Source organism: Hyla sarda, chromosome 2, assembly GCF_029499605.1.
Source record: "Hyla sarda isolate aHylSar1 chromosome 2, aHylSar1.hap1, whole genome shotgun sequence".
NCBI classification, from domain to species: domain Eukaryota; kingdom Metazoa; phylum Chordata; class Amphibia; order Anura; family Hylidae; genus Hyla; species Hyla sarda.
The window spans coordinates 163,206,161-163,229,175 of NC_079190.1; the positions used below are offsets into that span (position 1 = coordinate 163,206,161).

The 23,015-nt window shown below is 40.7% G+C and overlaps 1 protein-coding gene across 2 annotated transcripts in view; it reads right to left on the reverse strand.

Annotated features, from left to right (window-relative positions):
- The window catches only part of PCCA (propionyl-CoA carboxylase subunit alpha), a 1,119,575-nt gene that overhangs the window by 412,314 nt on the left and 684,246 nt on the right, over positions 1-23,015 (reverse strand). For both annotated transcript variants that reach the window (XM_056555680.1, XM_056555679.1), the window contains exons 15-16: positions 1,843-1,911; positions 1,283-1,358 (exon numbers count right to left, since the gene is read on the reverse strand). In XM_056555680.1, the coding sequence (XP_056411655.1) occupies positions 1,283-1,358; positions 1,843-1,911 (145 nt within the window). The remainder of the gene's footprint in view (positions 1-1,282; positions 1,359-1,842; positions 1,912-23,015) is intronic.

Genomic DNA, 23,015 nt, shown 5'->3' on the forward strand with positions numbered 1-23,015 from the left:
GAAGGCATAAATTATAATGAAAGGCAGAATATGCAAAAGCCTGACCTACATAATAAATTTTAAAATAGCTCCACTACAACTGCTATTAGCAGGGCTAGAACAGAGGTTGTGAAAGCGGACATCAACTGAACCAGACAGGTCCCAGGTTACTTTAAATGTGGTCCATCATGAGTTCCGTTAGATGCCCCTTATTTTTCATGATTTTAGCAGGGAAAAAGGAGCTCCAAACACTGAACCTACCCTTACATTAACTACTGTAATTACCATGCAAAATCCCCTTACTGCCTACGAATCTATATAGCTATAACTAAGCCAATGTGACACAGTACTATTTTTTGTCATTTTATTTACTGTATACCAAAAATGTACTTGGTATTTTCACCCTTGTTTCTTTGTTGGTTATAAAAGAGTAAAACATAGGAAAATAAGACCATGAAAACAATTGCATTAATGATGATCATTCATTCTCTCAGTGATTCTCTCAGACTCACCGAATGTGCGCCATAATACCCATTGATGGTAAATGCATGCACAACATACGAAGAGCTGCCGCGGGTAAGCAAGCCCTGTGCGTCATTTACCATTGTAACCAGGCCACCAAATTGACAAAGATAGGCAAGCTTGGCATACGTTTGTTTCTTAACCTCTACTGAAATGTGTCTTTGTGTTAACAAGAATAAATTAAGTGACAGATGCACTTTAGTCACTTGCATGGATTTAGAGAAATTCTTCAGACATTTTTATTGATTGCCTATCATTAGTATAGGCCATCGATATCCAAATGGGAGTCAGACTTCCAACACCCCTGTAATTTGGCTGTTTAAAAGGGCTGCTGATCTCATGTTTGCGCTGCAGCCTCTTTACTTGCAACCATGCACAGTGCCATACACTTGTTAACAGCTGTACCCAGTATTGCTGTTGTCCGACTAGAGTGAAAGGGACAACTGCAATACCGGATACAACTGCTATCGAGTGTATGGCACCATGTCTGGAAGTAAGTTAAGAGGATGCACTGCTTGCAGAAGTGCAATGGTCCCTTCAATTAACTAATAGGTGGAATGCTGGGAGTTGAACTTCCACTGATTGAATATTGATGGCCTATCCTTAGGATAAGCCATCAATTAAAAAAGGAGCCTGGAAATCCCTTTTAATTATTACCAGGTTCCACTATTCATTTGCACTTATACATTTTATATAATGTTTTTATATTATAATTTATTTAGTGTCCTTATGAATACACAGGAGATTATTTTCATGACAAATGTTAGGATTTGAGGATTACCTCGAATTATGTAATTGTCTAGAGCATCTTCCATTCTCTTCAAGGCTTCAGCACGATTGCTACCATGGGTCACCAACTATAGCAAACAGTATTTATTTAGCTATGTTATAAAGGAAAAGTTCATGGATATTAAATTTTTAGATTTTAGTGCTTAAGAGAACAGTGAAATAGTGAATAGGACATGAATAGAAAAGTAGATGATTGACTCCATTAATTCAGTAACGTAACGTTCTACTTTTTAAAAGCTGTACACCATCTACAATATTTAAAAAAAGCAGTACTGCTTCGAGGCATATGCAATATTTTGAATGAATTATTCCTCATTAATTTAAAATGCATTGAGGTACGAAAGCCAATGATTGTAGAGCCTAACATAATTATAAATCAAGAGCTGTGTTCACCTACTGCTTTCTTGAATCAAAATGCATACATAAACAGACTTCTACATTAAGTCCTCACTTTGTAGTCTCCCTTTTTCAAGGTGACTGACCAATATTAGGAGTGAAATGAAATGTGCTTGCTATTCAGTTTTGACTCATGTAGCAGGATTAGAAACTTACTTTTGAAATCATAGGATCATAGTAAATGCTGATGTCGCTTCCTTCTTGAATGCCACTGTCAACTCGCACCTAAGGCACATAAAATAAAAATAAAAAAGTTATTAAAATTGAAATACAGTAGTTAAACATTCTAAATAAGCAATGTGCATTTAGGAATCCAGGAAAATCACGTAGCCAGTACAGTATGTATACCTAGAATAACAATGTATTAAATACATAAATTTATTAAAACAATTATAGCCAGTTTATTGGAACTGATGATCCATATTAGACCAATATATGGAGGGTTAATCCAAACAATATACCAAAAGATCACCGTGGTGATCCACTAATTACCTAAATTTACCATATATTAAGAAAAATGTTTATTGTTTTATATTAATTCACACACAAAAAAGATTAAAAAATCAGGGTGTCTCTCTTTCCAGAAATATTAAGTGCAAAGAGTACTACCAGGACTCAATAGTATTGCAGTATGCACCTGCACTGTGCCATACTGAGGGAAAGGACACCACTGTGTTTTAAAATCAGATTCTAGCCCCCCTCGACATGTTTCGCCGTACACACGGCTTTGTCAAGAGGTAACATGGCTATGAGCAAAAAGCGCCAATGCGGAGGTTTATATCACCTCCCTTCTAGACGTCATTGTGCAGGAAGTACCTCATCCTTATTGGTGGAGCGCCCATCCCACCAATCAGTGCAAATATCTTTTGATTGACTGCTCAGTCGTCCTATCTCACTCCTGTTGTTCCAACCTATCATCGCTGTTGTTGATCAGCGTCGAGGGAGACCTCGTCATGCAACTTGTGACGTGTCTGCGCCATGACCCCTGCGCCAAAACTTCATCGCATTTCCCCTTGTCTGCGCAGTGAACCCTGCGCTACAACTCGTATCCACCAGCTGTCTCTGGGTTACTGCGCATGCGTAGTTGCCTGATTCTCATGTGCAGACATCTCTCAGGTACGGGTGCGCAGTATATCCTGCGCACACACTTAGGAAATTTCTCATCCTTCCGACGTGTATTGTTGTTTCTAACAGGGTGAGATGCGCAGTATAACCTGCGCGAGTTCTTAGTTATTCAAACCCCCAGTGTGTGGGCGAGAATTATCCTTGGGATTATCTTGGACTCTTAATAAACTGCTATAACCATTGATAGGGAATTGTATGCTATATATATTGACATGTGATATGATCATGTATATATAGCGCACTATGCAAGGTATTTATAGGGGAACAATTTACAATAACCCTAGAGTGATACATCTAGATTATGTTAGGCTCTATTATATACTTATATGATCAACAGGGCATTGTTTATTATAGGATATACACTAATTATGTTGTTCATGATAAAGGTATAATTTAAAAGTATAATTTAACAACATTCCATATGAGCAAGTATCTTATTGTATCCACATGGAGATTAGTGGTTATCACTTGATATTGTATTATTCCTTTTCTCCTTCTCATAATTCAATCACTGTTCTTCTCTTCCCTCTACCTTCATTTTAACTTAATTTTCCCTTTTTAGCAGAATAATGGAATGTACCTCCAAATCAGGGCATCCTCCAACCGGAAAGTATTATCTCAATTATTGTAAGACCCTATGTTGAGGGACTAAGGATTAGCTCAAGGATGGTTCACAGCTATCATCATATAGCAGGGACACTTTTAAAAACCAATTGGTCGTATGCGATGACATTAGGGGTCAGAGCTACTTAGATAGAAAACGTCTGATATTGTATGTGCGGTTAGATAGGTAAAATTTCAAACCGATTGATGTGCGATATAAACATTGTGTATTGTTTACACTGTTTATGGTCAAGCTACTATTAGCTACAAGCTTCTGTCCTGGCCAGCCACTTGCCTGTGGGTTTATGCATGGGAAGTGGCTATCTTTATGAGAAAAAGCAACATGTTTATATGGAGCTGATGTCTAAACATGATCTTCTAGTATACATTTGTCCAGCCAGATGGAACAGGGAGCTGACAGGGCTCTGCAGCTTCTGCTGTTGCATGAGAGACTCTGCGTACAAAGGAACGGAGGCTCAAAACAGGACTATTGAGGAGAGGTGCACAGCACCAGTTAATCTTTATTATTGCATCAGTAAAAAGTACAATGTTTACATCGGATGGAGAACTGTAATACCATTTCCTGTGATATATAGTATCGGCACTCATTATAAAGGAGATTTAGCATTCGTTTCAAACGTATGGCTTTTATATGACAAATTTCTTTGATCTTACTTTTGCTTACAAGCGATCTATTTGTCAAATAGTCGCACAACCTTGATAAATAAATCAAACATAAGCAAAACCTGGGAAACCCGCTTACAAAAGCATTTATTAAAGCAGAAAAGTTTTCCCTTATGTTAAATAGCCAAAGTTCTTTATCTACCCTTTATTACCAGTAGCATTGCTAGAGAGTGACGGGGAGGGGGTACTGCATCGGGTGATACCCTGACTGGCCTGCCTGGCACTAAATAGCTGCACTCCAACTATCCCGCAACAACCAGGGCCAGACTGGGTGTGAAGACCAGCCCTGGAAAAAATTACATACCAGCCCCATAGTGTTGCGTCATTATACCAACACATCATCATTTTCTTGTTCATAAAAGGTAAAATATAGTTCCCCCACATTAGGTCAGCAGTACAGTTCCCCCACATTAGGTCGGCAGTACAGTTCCCCCACATTAGGTCGGCAGTACAGTTCCCCCACATTAGGTGCAGTATAGTCTCCCACATTAGGTGCAGTATAGTCCCCCACATTAGGTTAACAGTATAGTAGGGATCGACCGATTATCGGTATGGCCGATATTATCGACCGATAATCCAGATTTTGGGCATTATCGGTATCGGCAATTACCTTGCCGATAAGCCGATAATGCCCAGCCCCCCGCACCGCGATAGGCTGTATGCCTGTTTACTGCCCCACTTCAGTATTCCGACCACCGCTCCGGGGTCAAGATCTACTGCTATGGCCTATGGGCCATAGCAGTAGCTACTGCTATGGCCCATAGGCCATAGCAGTAGATCTTGCCCCCGAAGCAGTGGTTGGAATACTGAAGATGACGTGCCGTTGGTCACTTACCATGTGCGCGCGTCCTCCTCCGCGCTCCTCTCTGTTACTATGGGCGCTCGCTCTACCTCCCGTGGCCCCTGCGTTTTTAAAGTTAGCACGGGGCCGGCGGCCACAAAGAGGTAACCGGGGCATCCTTGTGTCCCGAAAGATTTTTCGGTAAGCAGGGATGTCCCTAATGCGACGGGGGCTCCCTGCGGGCCCGGAGCAGGCGCTCCATGAGCGCCAATGATGACCCGAACCTGACGTCCGCTGGGGGGGGGGGGGGGGGGAGAATTCGTGCAGCCACATCTCAGAGCGGCCCATCGGGAAATTTCCCGGTATCCTGGTAGGCCAGTCCGGGCCTGGCAACAACCCATCCACCCTTCTCAGAAATAAAAAAAAATATTGAACACATACTATGCCGCACCATGAATATCCGTACTCTGGAGGCTTTTTTGTTTAATTTTGCGCCCACATTTTGTGACGTTGGTGGGTGGAGTCTTGCGTCGCTGCTCTGAGGCTGGAGTTTACATCAGGAAGGAAGACAACGCAGCACCAACAGGCATATAAACAATATTGAGGCGACAAAACGGCTTGGTACGTTACCCACCCCAAAAAGTGCATGAAGCTGTATTACTATGGATGTTTCTTTCTTTTTTTTTTTTTTAAGGAAAAATTTTAGTGCTACATATGGGTTATTTACATAGTCTGTAAAAATTTCTTACACAATTATTTTGTGCCTTATTCTATTTTAACACAACATTAATTTAAAAATTTAGTGTGTATGCCAGCATGTACGTGTCCTAAAATTAACAAGGTATGCAATGTGTAATTTCAACCTTAAACGTAATAGTTATTAGTTATACAATTATTTTTTTCAATAATTAACATTAACATTAATGTAGTAGCTTTGTTTCATGATGCAGAACAAGAACAGTTTTAAAATGGGTGTTAATGTCATTTTCTGCGGACGTATACACTTTCTGTAAGCCAGGTTGGACCTGCAATACATTTGCGACTTAAATGGAGATGCAACTTTTTTTTCTTCATAAATAGCGACTATCCCATTTGATAAATATATGACCACTGCAAAGTAAAAAAAAAAAATTACTACGTGAGCAAATTTCAGAAATGTGCTTTGGAATAAACAAAAATCAAAAAGTCGCAGCATATATAGAAAAGGCACAAGTGCACAAGTACGTAGATCTGGAGGGACAAAAACGGCAGAGCTTCCTCATGGGACAAGTATAGTCTGATACATAATATGTGTGTCGAGCAGATAGTGTGTGGTGAGTGTAGTTGTACCACTCACCTTGCTTAGTTGTGTGTAATGACACAACTGCAATAGCGCTTAGACAGTCAGATAGGTGATGCAGCCTCCTGGTTCCGGGTCTTGGAATGCTCCAGGACGGTCAGTGGAATGGTAGGTTTAGGACAAAGATACCAGGTTGTTGGCGCAAACCACCAGCGATGGGTAACAGTTTCTTCAAAAGGAATTTTTATTGCCAAAGAAAACAACGCGTTTCAGAGCTTTGGAGCTCCATCAGGTAAGTATGGCAGCATAACAATACAAGATACAAAGACACTCTTTATGCTCAAAATTGGCGCCAGATTATGGTGGGCCCCGCCCCATGAGCGTGGCCGCCAACTCCGGGCCAATGGTGAGCACAAGAGTTGAACAAGGAATAACTTCTTAAATATGGATAAAATTGCATATAACATTTATAAAATCGATGTAGTTATACATATTAAATAGACATCTTACATTATATATGAGTTTTGAATTGTAATAATGGGACGCTGGACACCGGCGACTTAGTGCGCACGCGTCCATGGTGTGATGCGGGCACGAGATGTGTGTATCCGCTGCTATGGTAACGAGCATAGTAGGGAGTGATGTTTATCAATGGTATGAGTATGAGCATGCATATACAATGCAGAGGCCACGGTGAATGAATCTCAGAAGAAAAACTAAGCTAGAAGACGCGTATTTGCGCGTTCGTGCTTGTGAATGACAAGATAGTTCTTAGTGGCGCTGTGTGAATGATTGAATGGGCATTCTTTGAGCAGTAAAGATCTTTCTAGCATACATATTGTCAGCGCTATGTAGATAAATAGATACTGCCTCACATGTCATATATGTGAGGAAGCGGCTAAAAAGAAATGAGGTTTTCAACAGAATAAAGCCTGTTCCCGTGGATAATAATGGATATTGTAATATACACTTATAGGGCATAATTGGTATAGTACTATGTATACTACATTGGTTTAGCAATAAGCAATGATGTGAATATTATTTTAAAAGACATAAATAGAGACATAATATATTCTCATATACATAAAAAATACGTGTTTAAACCATATTGTATCTGCTATGAAATAAATTAAAAATATGAACACATGAGTATTCAACAGGTACCACATGGCAACAATGACATTTGACAGGTAACTGTGTGATGAAACTGGCTTGAGTACCTTTACACTTCATATGTAAAGACAAGGACCTAGAACTGATAGAAGGTGTGTATAGGGATGTCTCATATGTACTATTAGTATTATGAATGATATGAATGCTCACTGATTGGTATGGTATGGATGTATTATCGGATGATATCAATTGCCTCATTAAGGCCTGCCGGATATAAGCTGTTAAGCTTATAAATCCAGTATGATTCACAGCGTTGAAGTCTCTCAATCCTATTATGTACATTGCTGGGAATATGTTCAATTGCTAGAAGGGAAAACACTTGTGAAGTCGCTATTATGATGGGATGCCGCATGTCTGGAGACACTATGTTGGAGAAATCCTCTGGTGACATTGTACCTGTGGCTGTTCATGCGGGTCCTGAGTTGTTGGGAGGTTCTGCCCACGTACTGGAGTTTGCATGGGCATTCCAACAGATGGATGACAAATGATGTTGAGCAGTCAATTTTGTTCTTAATGGGGAAGGTTTCTCCTGTTACATTGCTCTTATACTTCACCTTCCCATGTGAGATGTCCCATTTGCATGTTTTGACACCGCATTTGTAGACCCCTTTAGTGGTTGTTTGTACTGATATAGGTGGGCCTCTTTCTTTGAGGCGACTCAGTGCTAGAGCATTCTTGAGGGTTCTAGCTCTCCTATACGTGATGGCAGGTTTATCTGGGAGATGTTCTTTCAGAAACATGTCTTGAGTGAGGATGTTCCAGTGTTTTTTTTAAGGATAGATAATACACTTTATGAGCATCAGAATATGTTGTGATGAAGTTATATTTGAAACTTTTCTCTGATGGATCTAGTATCTTTTTTTCCATTTGTTTCAAGAGGAATATCCTGTTTCGTACTTCTTTGGTTCTGTAAAGCTCTCTGATACGCTGATTTGATTATATGGGATGGATAGCCTTTCTCTTTTAGTCTCCGCGAGATGATCTTACTCTGTTGTTTGTAGTCTTGTATTTTGGTACAGTTCCGACGGAGACGGTAGAACTGACCATACGGTAAGTTGACTTTCCACTTTTTATAGTGGCAACTATCAAAGGATAGTAGGCTGTTACAGTCTACTGTTTTGAAGTAGGTTTTTGTAATCACTGACTCGTTTGTTTGTTAGAAATAAGTCCAGGTACTCCATGCCCGCTTCTTTACACTGGCCACTAAGGCAGATATTATATGAATTATTGTTCAGATATGCTGTGAAAGCTATGAACTCCGTCTCCGTGCCATTCCATACAAACAGCAGATCATGAATATAGCGTTTGTACATAACTATGTTCTGGGACCATCGGTGATTGCTGTGAATGTATTTTTTCCTATAGGCGCCCATATAGATATTTGCAAAAGCTGGCACGAATTGTGTACCCATTGCGGTCCCCTGGGTCTGCAAATAAATTGTGTTACCAAAGCAGAAATAGTTATGCTTCAGGATGTGATCTATGCATTCACATATGAATGACTTTTGTACCAGAGGCATGGTATCGTCTGTGTCCAAAATTTCTTTTACTGTTTCCAAGCCTTTTTTGTGGGGGATGTTCGAATATAAAGACGAGACATCTAAAGTAGCCCACTGGTAGCCGGATTTCCATTTGAATCCATCTAGTAAATTGATAAGAGAAGGGGTATCTTTTAGGTAGGAGTCCAAGGTTATAACGTATTTTTGAAGTATGATATCTACATATTGGGACATGTTGCTGGTGATGGAATTGATGCCCGAGATGATGGGCCTGCCTGGTGGATTAATTGTGCACTTCTGTACCTTAGGAAGGTGGTAAAAAAGTGTGGTCTTTGGATTCTTTATTAACATGAATTCCTTTTCATTTTGCCTCATCATACATAAAAATGAAAAGGAATTCATGTTAATAAAGAATCCAAAGACCACACTTTTTTACCACCTTCCTAAGGTACATAAGTGCACAATTAATCCACCAAGCAGGCCCATCATCTCGGGCATCAATTCCATCACCAGCAACATGTCCCAATATGTAGATATCATACTTCAAAAATACGTTATAACCTTGGACTCCTACCTAAAAGATACCCCTTCTCTTATTAACTTACTAGATGGATTCAAATGAAAATCCGGCTACCAGTGGGCTACTTTAAATGTCTCGTCTTTATATTCGAACATCCCCCACAAAAAAGGCTTGGAAACAGTAAAATAAATTTTGGACACAGACGATAACATGCCTCTGGTACAGAAGTCATTCATATGTGAATGCATAGATCACATCCTGAAGCATAACTATTTCTGCTTTGGTAACACAATTTATTTGCAGACCCAGGGGACCGCAATGGGTATACAATTCGCGCCAGCTTTTGCAAATATCTATATGGGCGCCTATGAGAAAAAATACATTCACAGCAATCACTGATGGTCCCAGAACATAGTTATGTACAAACGCTATATTGATGATCTGCTGTTTGTATGGAATGGCATGGAGACAGAGTTCATAGCTTTCACAGCATATCTGAACAATAATTCATATAATATCTGCCTTAGTGGCCAGTGTAAAGAAGCGGGCATGGAGTACCTGGACTTATTTCTAACAAACAAACGTCAGTGATTACAAAAACCTACTTCAAAACAGTAGACTGTAACAGCCTACTATCCTTTGATAGTTGCCACTATAAAAAGTGGAAAGTCAACTTACCGTATGGTCAGTTCCACCATCTCCGTCGGAACTGTACCAAAATACAAGACTACAAACAACAGAGTAAGATCATCTCGCGGAGACTAAAAGAGAAAGGCTATCCATCCCATATAATCAAATCAGCATATCAGAGAGCTTTACAGAACCAAAGAAGTACGAAACAGGATATACTTCTTGAAACAAATGGAAAAAAAATACTAGATCCAGAGAAAAGTTTTAAATATAACTTCATCACAACATATTCTGATGCTCATAAAGTGTATTATCTATCCTAAAAAAAACACTGGAACATACTCACTCATGACATGTTTCTGAAAGAACATCTCCCAGATAAACCTGCCATCACGTATTGGAGAGCTAGAACCCTCAAGAATGCTCTAGCACTGAGTCGCCTCAAAGAAAGAGGCCCACCAATATCAGTACAAACAACCACTAAAGGGGTCTACAAATGCAGTGTCAAAACATGCAAATGTACCAACATCTCACATGGGAAGGTGGAGTATAAGAGCAATGTAACAGGAGAAACCTTCCCCATTAAGAACAAAATTGACTGCTCAACATCATTTGTCATCCATCTGAAGGAATGCCCATGCAAACTCCAGTACGTGGGCAGAACCTCCCAACAACTAAGGACCCGCATGAACAGCCACAGGTACAATTTCACCAGAGGATTTCTCCAACATAGTGTCTCCAGACATGCGGCATCCCATCATAATAGCGACTTCACAGTGTTTTCCCTTCAAGCAATTGAACATATTCCCAGCAATGTACATAATAGGTTTGAAAGACTTCAACGCCGTGAATCATACTGGATTCATAAGCTTAACAGCTTATATCCGGCAGGCCTTAATGAGGCAATTGATATCATCTGATAATACATCCATTCCATACCAATCAGTGAGCATTCATATCATTCATAATACTAATAGTACATATGATACATCCCTATACACGCCTACCATCAGTTCTAGGTCCTTGTCTTTACATATGAAGTGTAAAGGTACTCAAGCCAATTTCATCACACAGTTACCTGTCAAATGTCATTGTTGCCATGTGGTACCTGTTGAATTCTCGTGTGTTCATATTTTTTATTTATTGCATAGCAGATCCAATATGGTTTAAACACGTATTTTTTATGTATATGAGAATATATTATGTCTCTATTTATGTATTTTAAAATAATATTCACATCATTGCTTATTGCTAAACCAATGTAGTATACATAGTACTATACCAATTATGCCCTATAAGTGTATATTACAATATCCATTATTATCCACAGAAACGGGCTTTATTCTGTTGAAAACCTCATTTCTTTTTAGCCGCTTCCTCACATATATGACATGTGAGGCAGTATCTATTTATCTACATAGCGCTGACAATATGTATGCAGAAAGATCTTTACTGCTCAAAGAATGTCCACTCAATCATTTACACAGCGCCACTAACGCATGCGCAACAAGAACTATCTTGTCATTCACAAGCACGCACGCGCAAATATGCGTCTTCTTGCTTAGTTTTTCTTCCGAGATCCATTCACCGTGGCCTCTGCATTGTATACGCATGCTCATACCATTCATAAACATCACTCCCTACTATGCTTGTTACCATAGCAGCGGATACACACATCTCGTGCCCGCATCACACCATGGACGTGTGCGCACTAAGTCGCCGGTGTCCAGCGTCCCATTATTACAATTCAAAACTCATATATAATGTAAGATGTCTATTTAATATGTATAACTACATCGATTTTATAAATGTTATGTGTAATTTTATCCATATTTAAGAAGTTATTCCTTGTTCAACTCTTGTGCTCACCTTTGGCCCGGAGTTGGCGGCCACGCCCATGGGGCAGGGCCCACCATAATCTGGCGCCAATTTTGAGCATAAAGAGCGTCTTTGTATCTTCTATTGTTATGCTGCCATACTGACCTGATGGAGCTCCAAAGCTCTGAAACGCGTTGTTTTCTTTGGCAATAAAAATTCCTTTTGAAGAAACTGTTACCCATCGCTGGTGGTTTGCACCAACAACCTGGTATCTTTTTCCTAAACCTACCAGTGCACAAGTACGTGTGACTTTTTTTTACGCAAAAAAATCTACTACAGAGCTTGATAAATCTCCTTCTAATGAAGGAGATTTATTATTCTTTTGAAACGTATGGCTTTTATATGACAATTTTTTGTAACTTACTTTTGCTTACATGCGATCTATTTATCAAAAAGTTGCATGACCTTGATAAATATACTGCACGTAAGCAAAACCCGCATACAAAAGCATTTTTTAAAGCAGAAAAGTTTTCCCTTATGTTAATAGCCGAAGTTTGTTATCTACCCTTTATTACCAGTAGCGTTGCTAGAAAGTGACGTGGGGAGGGGGGGCCTACCGCATCGGGTGACACCCTGAATGGCACTAAATAGCTACACTCCAACTATCCCACAACAACCCATTCACCCTCCACAGAAATAAAAAAAATATTAAAAACATACTATGCTGCACCATGAATCTCAGAACTCTGGAGGCTTTTTTGTTTAATTTTTAGCTCACATTTTGTGACGTTGGTGAGCACATAAACAATAGTGAAGCCACAAAAAAAAAAAAAAGTGTAAAAAATGTTTTTCAAAAATATTTAAAAAAGCCCTAATCCTAATAAAATGTCAAATTATTTCCAATAAAAAATGTGCAGAATTGTCCAAACTATTTGAACGATACTATCAGCCACTGAAGAAGGGGTTTATACCACAATACTTATACCCCAAAACACCCCAAATATATTATCCCGCAACCATTTGCCATCATACAGACATGCATTTATACTTTCCTGCAATCCTGTGCATATTGCAGACCATTATACAAGACCGGCACTCCATTAGAGCATGCACTCACGCCGACAGCCTACCTCAAATGCCAACTAGCTTACTAGCGAGTACGGTCACAGGCACTACAATCGATTGTCGCTGCTAGCTGGAGTATAAGACACCGTAGCTGTGATCCTTACACCAACTACAGATGAAAAGTGGTGAGGAGTACAGTGTACCAAGATATCTTACTCCAACAGGTTTTAGCTGTATAGCCATCAGAACTGTATTGCATCTGTTTTCCTTTTCAGCAAAATGGCTCTACATATTGCACCTTTTTTGGAGGGAAATTACCATATATATTCCTTCCATTGCAGGAGAAAGATCACAAATAGACCTTTTATTTGCAGGATCTTATTTACAGGACTGACACTTACCGTATGTATCATAAATATTTGAATAACTGGTTTAGTAAAAACAGTATACCCTTTTAGCAAACTGTGGAAATACCACTGACAAATTACGGGGCTAGAAGCCTATTGCAACATTGTTGAGTTATTACTGGTCATAAATATGTTACATTGTTATCAGAGGTGGAATGTTACAGTTTTTGTTTTTGCCAACTACAAGTGTTTTATCTAAGAAAGATGTCTGAACAACAAACCAAAGTGGGTATAAGTATGAAGCTCCAACCAATAAGGTAACCGGACACTTAGCTGCATTACATAGTTCCATAGTATGGTTGAAAAAAAAAAAAGACATACGTCCATCAAGTTCAACCAAGATTTTGGGAAGTATTACGGTTGGATGAAGGGGAAGGGATGTGATTTTATATTTCTGCATAAGTATTAATGTTATATTGATGTTCCATGCCCCTTATTAGTTTAGTCACGCTTCTCTGCACCATTTCCAGCTCCACAACATCCCTTTTATAAACTGGTGCCCAAAACTGAACAGCATATTTAAAAAAATAGTTTCTTGCCAAAACTCCAATTCCTCCAGAAAATATATATTTAAAACATTAGAACATTTAGAACTTGTCAGGTTCTTAGTCATGGCACAACACGTCTGACCATTATCCTTCATTTTATATTCCCTAGTCAGTTCAGGGAACACCCCGATTCCAATTTATTTCCTGGGATGAACCCATGACATCATATGCAAATCAAGTGAACCAAAACAAAAAAACGTAAACATACATCAAAAGGGGAAAATCTATTAGGAGGCACATACAAAAAGAAATAAAGAAGAAAACATGCCTTGCACTTCGAGTTTCCTAGTGGTACAGCCTATGTACTGCAACCTGCATTCCCAACATATTGCTGAATAGATAACATGGGTCGTATCACAGTTAATAATGGATTTCACAGTATAAGTGAAATCTGTGGCCATGGATTTAAACATTTGAGATTTCACCATGTATCTACATAGATAACATTTTGCCACCATTCTAACACCATTATCAAGGATGCTGCACAGAATCTAATCTTTATACAGTACTGGTAAATGCTTATTGATAATCTGTTAAATATCACAAAAATGTGTACTGTACGAAGTTTAGAATGTGACCATCTGGGAGTATTCTGAATTTTTTCTAGTTTTATCCTCTAAGTACGAGTCCCTACTTCTGGATTGGAAAATATTTTTTGCCCCATTCAAAACATTAGGTGGGTATCCTCTTTTAGTTAGTCTAGCTGTTAAAGGGGTATTCCAGGCAAAAATTTTTTTTATATATATATATATATCAACTGGCTCCGGAAAGTTAAACAGATTTGTAAATTACTTCTATTAAAAAATCTTAATCCTTCCAATAGTTATTAGCTTCTGAAGTTGAGTTGCTGTTTTCTGTCTAACTGCTTTCTGATGACTCACGTCCCGCTCCTATGGGGATATTCTCCCATTATGCAAGGGATATTGTCCAATCATGCACAGCTCCCGTGACGTGACATCATCATTGAGCAGTTAGACAGAAAACTTCAGAAGCTAATAACTATTGGAAGGATTAAGAATTTTTAATAGAAGTAATTTACAAATCTGTTTCAAACTTTCCGGAGCCAGTTGATATATAAAAAAAAGTTTTTGCCTGGAATACCCCTTCTCATCTGAAGAGGCTCTTCTTACCCTAATGAACTCGGGAGATTACGTACTGTATGGGTTGGATGACAACTAGAAAAGTGCAGGATATTGTTTCCCGAAGTTGGTTTACGAGTTAATTACATTGCCTTGTAATGTTATGTCTTAAAAAATTGACCGCCCCATTCGAAAGTAAAACTAAGACTAAGATCATTGTTATTTATAAATTTCAGAAAATCCTGGGCATCAGATTAGTCAACTTTCCAGACAATAACGAGATCATCCATATAACGACCATACCAGCCCACCAAATCAATTAGTGGGCTGGGGGTCATATATAGATAGGTCTCCTCCAAAATGCCATGAATAAATTTCCCATAGTAGGTGAGAACTTTGCGCCCATTGGGCAACCTGTCACCTGCAAATAGAAATAATTGTAGAAACAGAAAAAAAATTGTGTTCATTTATGTTTGTTTCCCCCTTCAAAAACACTATGGGGGACATTTATCAATGTTTACTTATGTATTCTTTTTTTTTAGTTCTTCTTTAATTACAATTTTTTTGCTTATGTGCGACTTATTTATCAACTAGTTTCATCCTGTTTATAAACTTCTTTCACGTAAGAATTTTTAATTTTGTTTTGCTTTGGTAGTGGCTTTTTAGGCTCCATGTCTGAGCTGGAGTAAATGTAGTAGGTTTTTTCATGTGATGTGACTTTTTTGCGAGTCTAAAATCCCTTTTTGCTTTGGTAATCAAGTTTCTTTTTTTGCTTACGGAACGCTTACGGAACTGTACAATCAAAAAGTCGCACAAAAACAAGAGTAGTCCCATATGCGAATTTTCTGCAACAATTTTCTGCAAAAGAAAAAAAAAAATTACTAAATGCTTTGATAAATGTCCCCCTATATCCACAGCCATCGCTCTGTCAAGGCTTCTACTCACATCTTCATGAAAGCAAATAAGAGTGGTTTGACAACTTCTATCCTTATGAACACAAACAACTCCCCTTATATGTAACAGATCCCACGCAGGAACAAATATTAAAGGGGTTCTCCGGTGCTTAAACATCTTATCCCCTATCCAAAGGATAGGGGATAAGATGCCTGATCGCGGGAGTTCCGCCACTGTGGACCCCCGGGATCATGCACGCTGCACCCCGTTTGTAATCAGTCCCCGGAGTGTGTTCGCTATCACGCCCTCCCGTAGGATTGCATTGTGGGGCGGAGCGTGACTTCACACGCCGGAGCAGGCGTGTCATCACACGCCGCCCGCCCTGTAGTCGCCGGTAATCAGTCCCGGAGCGAACACGCTCCGGGGACTGATTACAAACGGGGTGCCGCGTGCATGATCCCGGGGGTCCCCAGCGGCGGGACTCCCACGATCAGGCATCTTATCCCCTATCCTTTGGATAGGGGAAAAGATGTTTATGCACCGGAGAAGCAAATCACTGAGATAAGGTAAGGGCTCACATCAATTATATTAATGGTGTTGGCTAATACAACTATCCAAGTACACTCAAATACTTAATATACAATATGTTACATAGAGGTTAACAGCCTAAAAAGCTAAATAATTACCAAGTGGGTAACAGAGTAGTGAGACGTGCGCCCTTACTACCCGACGTTTTGCCAGAGAATGGCTTCTTTCAGGGCCAACACCATTAATATAATTGATGTCAGCCCTTACCTTATCTTAGTGATATGCTGGTTATCTCATTGCACCCCTGGTTTCCAGGGTATGCTTGTATATGCTTTTTAATATGGTTCTATAATATGCATCAAAGTATTTGTTGGATTCCTTAACCCCTTCAGGACCAAGCCCATTTTGGCCTTAAGGACCGGAGCGTTTTTTGCACATCTGACCACTGTCACTTTAAACATTAATAACTCTGGAATGCTTTTAGTTATCATTCTGATTCCGAGAATGTTTGTTCGTGACATATTCTACTTTAACATAGTGGTAAATTTGTCGATACTTGCATCTTTTCTTGGTGAAAAATCCGTAAACTTGATGAAAAATTAGAAAAATTAGCATTTTTCTAACTTTGAAGCTTTCTGCTTGTAAGGAAAATGGATATTACAAATACATTTTTTTTGGTTCACATATACAATATGTCTACTTTATGTTTGCATCATAAAATTGATGAGTTTTTACTTTTGGAAGACACCAGAGGGCTTCAAAGTTCAGCAGCAGTTTTCCAATTTTTCACAAAATTTTCAAACTCGATATTTTTCAGGGACCAGTTCAGGTTTGAAGTGGATTTGAAGGGTCTTCATATTAGAAATACCCCATAAATGACCCCATTATAAAAACTACACCCCCCAAAGTATTCAAAATGACATTCAGTCAGCGTTTTAACCCTTTAGGTGTTTCACAGGAATAGCAGCAAAGTGAAGGAGAAAATTCACAATCTTCATTTTTTACACTCACATGTTCTTGTAGACCCAATTTTTGAATTTTTACAAGGGGTAAAAGGAGAAAATTTTTAATTGTATTTGTAGCCCAATTTCTCTCGAGTAAGCACATACTTCATATGTCTATGTAAAGTGTTCGGCGGGCGCAGTAGAGGGCTCAGAAGGGAAGGGTATTTTTTGGAGAGTACGTTTTTCTGAAATGGTTTTTGGGGGGCATGTTGCATTTAGGAAGCCCTTATGGTGCCAGAACAGCAAAAAAAAAAAAAAAAACACATGGCATACCATTTTGGAAACTAGACCGCTCGGGGAATGTAATATGGGATAAAGTGTTATAGAGTTATACCCCACAGGTGTTTCACGACTTTGAAAAATTTTTACCTAAAATGCTTGTTTTCCCAAAAATATTACATTTTTAAAAAAGGGTAATAGCAGAAAATACCCCTAAAAATTGTTTCTCCACGAAGCGCTCACGGCGTCTCTCTCTCTGCAGCGCCCCGGTCAGAGCCGCTGACCGGGAGCGCTGCACTGATATTGCCGGCGGATATGCGGTTCACATAGCGGGACGCGCCCGCTCGCGAATCGCATCCCAAGTCACTTACAAGTCCCGGTCCCCGGCTGTCATGTGCTGGCGCGCGCGGCTCCGCTCTCTAGGGCGCGCGTGCGCCCGCTCTCTAAGATTTAGAAGGGCCAGTGCACCAATGATTGGTGCCTGGCCCAATCAGCCTAATTAGCTTCCACCTGCTCCCTGGCTATATTACCTCACTTCCCCTGCACTCCCTTGCCGGATCTTGTTGCCTTGTGCCAGTGAAAGCGTTTAGTGTTGTCCAAAGCCTGTGTTTCCAGATCTCCTGCTATCCATATTGACTACGAACCTTGCCGCCTGCCCCGACCTTCTGCTACGTCTGACCTTGTCTCTGCCTAGTCCTTCTGTCCCACACCTTCTCAGCAGTCAGCAAGGTTGAGCCGTTGCCAGCGGATACGACCTGGTTGCTACCGCCGCAGCAAGACCATCCCGCTTTGCGGTGGGCTCTGGTGAATACCAGTAGCATCTTAGAACCGGTCCACCAGCACGGTCCACGCCAATCCCTCGCTGACACAGAGGATCCACAACCAGCTAGCCGAATCGTGACAGTAGATCCGGCCATGGATCCCGCTGAGGTGCCGCTGCCTAGTCTCGCTGACCTATCCACGGTGGTCGCTCAGCAATCGCAGCAAATCGCCCAACAAGGACAGCAGCTGTCGCAGTTGACCGCCACGTTACAGCAACTTCTGCCACTGCTACAGCAGTAACCATCTCCTCCGCCAGCTCCTGCACCTCCTCCGCAGCGAGTGGCCGCTCCCAGCCTCCGCTTGTCTCGGCCGGACAAATTTGATGGGGACTCTAGACTCTGCCGTGGCTTTCTGTCTCAATGTTCCTTACATATGGAGATGTTGTCAGACCAATTTCCCACATAACGGTCTAAGGTGGCGTTCGTAGTGAGTCTTCTGTCTGGAAAGGCCTTGTCTTGGGCCACACCGCTCTGGGACCGCAATGATCCTGCCACAGCAACAGTCCAGTCCTTCGCTGAAGTCCGTAGTGTCTTCGAGGAACCAGCCCAAGCTTCTTCTGCCGAGACTGCCCTGCTGAACCTGGTCCAGGGTAATTCTTCAGTAGGCGAGTACGCCATCCAATTTCGTACTCTGGCTTCCGAATTATCTTGGAATAACGAGGCTCTCTTTAAAAAAGGCCTATCCAGTAACATCAAGGATGTGCTGGCCGCACGAGAGATTCCTGTCAACCTGCAAGAACTTATCCATTTGGCCACCCGCATTGACATGCGTTTTTCTGAGAGACACCAGGAGCTTCGCCAGGAAAAAGACCTTGATCTCTGGGCACCTCTCCCACAGTATCCTTTGCAATCTACCCCTGTGCCTCCCGCTATATTTTTGGTAGGATGAGTTGCGTACATAAGACAAAACCAAATTAAAAATGAACTGCTTAAACAGGGAACCAAAGAGTACAAAAGCACTGTACAACATTTTATTACAAGGGCAACACTGGTCATAGCAATCCTTGTTTTCTGCCCTGTCATGGGAAGCTGAACGCAACCTTCAGCATCACTCAATAGTTTATTCAGTTCTCCCCCTCCAAGGCTAGTTTAACAATGACATGGTTCTTATTAAACATTTTATTCTGTAACGGCATGAGGTGGGAAAAAAAAAAGAGGGACAATTTAATGGTACAAGCAACTGATTGCTGTTAATGAGCCACTACATTTGTTAGTATATCGCTAATTCTTGCTTTCCTCTCTCAGTTTGACTTAATCAGTGTGGCATTAAGGTTTACTCTCATGAAATGTGTCAAATGAGCCGTTCCTGGGGCTAAATATTTATTGAAGAGGGTTTGTCAAACTTTGGTATCTGGAACATTCAAGAGCTAATCAAAATATTCACGACAGACATGTCCCACTGATCCATGGGACACTAGAATATAGAGAAAGCTACACAACAGCAGGGTTCAGCAGCATATTGTTATGGGTGGGTATAGAAGCCTTGAAACTCACAGACACTTTCACCTGTGGGAGAAATCTTCCTAATAAAACAACAATCCAAATGTCTGTACCAAAGCAGAAAGGGTCAACAACCTGTCAGATAATAAGGTTTTAATTTCTGCAATAGTTAAAAATGTTCACATAGGAATTGTTGTCTAATACACTGAGGAGATAGAGGTGATAGATATACTGATAGGCAGTCAAATCAAGAAGCAGAATCTGTACAGCAGGAGATGAAAATGCTCTAGCCTGTGTGAGTATGTAAAAATGAGAAGAGAACACAAAACAAATTCTGGCAGATGATAGATTTTAATTAATCAATAATAATATTTCTAGCAGCTTACCATGCAGCCATTTACTTGTGAGGTAAATTTTTTTTTTACTTATGATGGACAAAGAATTTGTTTCCAAAAAAAACAAAAAAAAAACAAAACACAATTGCAGTACATAAATATTAGCGATAATCACTTTCTACAGCACTCTTATTGCTGATTCTGCTGTGAAATAGCTGCAGGCATCAGCCACGGTCCAAATGGGGGGGGGGGGGGCACTTGTAGCTATGCAGTAGAAGACAGAGTGTCCTGCTCTGTTTCTTAGGGTTCCCATCTAGTGCTAAAGAATTTTACAATTTACAGAATTTCCTGTCATACTGGATGCAGGAGCTAAGACAACATTACAGGATGCCAGTGCTGACGGCAGCCGAACCATGCAGGTTTAGAAAGTTATTATTGTGCACATCCCGGCATAATATAGAAACATAAAAATAATAGATAATAATCAGAGCTGTGGAGTCAGAGTTAGGCTAGGTTTTCCCGCAGGTTTTTTCTGTTATTTTATTTTAATCTGCCACTGCCGTTTTGATCCAGAAGAAAGGAGAAGTATAAGTCCTTCCTTTATATTTCCCATTCATTTTGAATAAACTTCTGGCTTTGGTTCAAAAAGAAGGGCAAGTTACAGCCTGAAGGGGGAAGGGGGGTAGCTCCAATGGTCAGACCCCCCCCCCATGATCAGACACAGGTGACGTAATTCCTCCCAGCAGTGCCTAGCGCTGGGAGGAAATGGTATAAAAAGCCCCTCCCTCCCAGCCAGAACACCGAGCAGCCAAGGAGGAAGCAAGCAAAGAAGGTCTGTGCAGTGCCGGAGCCTGTGAGGAGAACCAACCAACCAGATACATGAAATGAGGGAATAATTTAGGTCATCTCTCCTCATTTCATATCCAGTCCCCTCCAATTCCTGTTTAGTCAATGTACATGGAATGGAGGGGATTCAAAATGAAAAGGTGGCATATTGAGGGGGGGGGGGAGACTCTGGCTGGCATATTAGGGGGGGAACTCTGGCTTGCATATTGAGGGGGGGACTCTGGCTTGCATATTGAGGGGGGGGGACTCTGGCTGGCTTAATGAGGGGGAGATCTGGCTGGCTTAATAAGAGGGGGAGGCTGCTATATTCTTCTCATCCTGTTAATTGGCTGCCTTAGATCTTGGCAGCTTTTACTTTTTCTAGTGGCAAAACAGGAAGAAAAAGAAAACGAGCTAAGTCACGTGGCAACACAACAAATTTATACCAGCACCTAAAACAGCACAGAGAAAAGTATGAAGAAAAGTATGAAGCCCAGAGTAAAGAGACAGCGGCTGCTGCTCAACAAAACAAAGAACAAGTAAGCCGAACAAACCATTACAATTACAGAGGTGTTTGTGAGTATCATGCCATATGCCAAGTCTTCCCAGCGACATAAAGAAATCACTGATGCCCATATACACAGTTAGCAAAGCGGAATTTCAGAATCTGATCCACACACTGCACAAGAGGTACCTGCTTCCCTCAAAAAACTACTACTCTCAAACAGCTATCCCAGAGCATTACAGCAAATACCGTGACAAGGTTCAACTGGAAATGGTTGGTTGGGGTGACGTTCTTTTCCCCCATTACGGACTTGTGGTCAAGCAGAACAACTGAACCATATATTAGTCTAACTGTGCACTTTGTCAATGATGAGTTTCAACTGAAAAGCCGTTGCCCTCAAACATCCTATTTTCCTGACGACCACACAGGAGAGAACATAGCCTTGGGCTTGATGGAGGCATTGGCTGCATGGAACCCTTTGTGAAGAGCATCAGGTCGCTATCACGACAGACAATAGAAAGCTTGTGGTCAAAGCTATGAAGCTTAATCAGTGGACACAATTTCAGTGCATCTGGCCATTAGTAAGTTAATTTTAAGTATTGTTTGTTTTTTCTATATCAAATATTTAATACTACTGTTACTGTACTGTTCTGTTAGGAGGACTCAGGTCAGCAATTTATTCATTGGGTTTGGGTTAGCTGTACTGTCTATTTAAGATTCTCAAATGTATGGTACAACTACACCAAACTCTATAGTTAACTCCTGTCCTCCTAAATAAAATTGAAAATAACTTATGTTGTTGCGCTCTTTTCATTCACAGGAAATGCCATGAAGAATAGTGCACATGCCCAATGTATTAACAGAGCTACTGGGATATGCAGGAAGTTGGTGGGCCCCTTCTTAAATAGCTGGAAGAAGAGAGTGGACTTGAGGCAGACACAAAGAGAACTCAACCTTCCAGAGCATGTGCTATGGTGACCGACTGCTCAAAAAGATGGGGTTCCACCTAGAGCAGCAAAATGCTCTGTCCAAGATTCTCTCCACAGACCGCCAAGTGAGACACCTACTGCCTTGGTCTTGGAATCTGTTAACAATGCCTCAACCCACTCCAAGACATCACGCATGCGCTTTCAGGTGAAAGTTATGTGAGCATTTCCTGTGTCAAGCCTGCTCTCCATCTCCTAAACACCTATGTGTTGGCTAAAGAGGAAGGGGACACTGACCTAACCAAATCAACTAAAAGCAAGAATTCTACATTACCTTAACCTCTTTGGGACACAGGGCGTACCTGTACGGCCTGAGTCCCGCTCCCGGATATATCGGGTCGGTCCCGACGTCTAACAGTAGCCGGGACCTGGGGGCTAATTAGCGCGCGTCACCGATTGCGGTGACGGGCGCTATTAACCCTTTAGATGCGGCGTTCAAAGTTAATTGCTGCATCTAACAATAAATATAGGAAAACAGTCCTACTAGGCTGGGGATGAAGGTAAAAATATAAGAATGTAAAAGAGAATAGGAGGAATAAAAGAGTAAGAATTAAGTAAAGA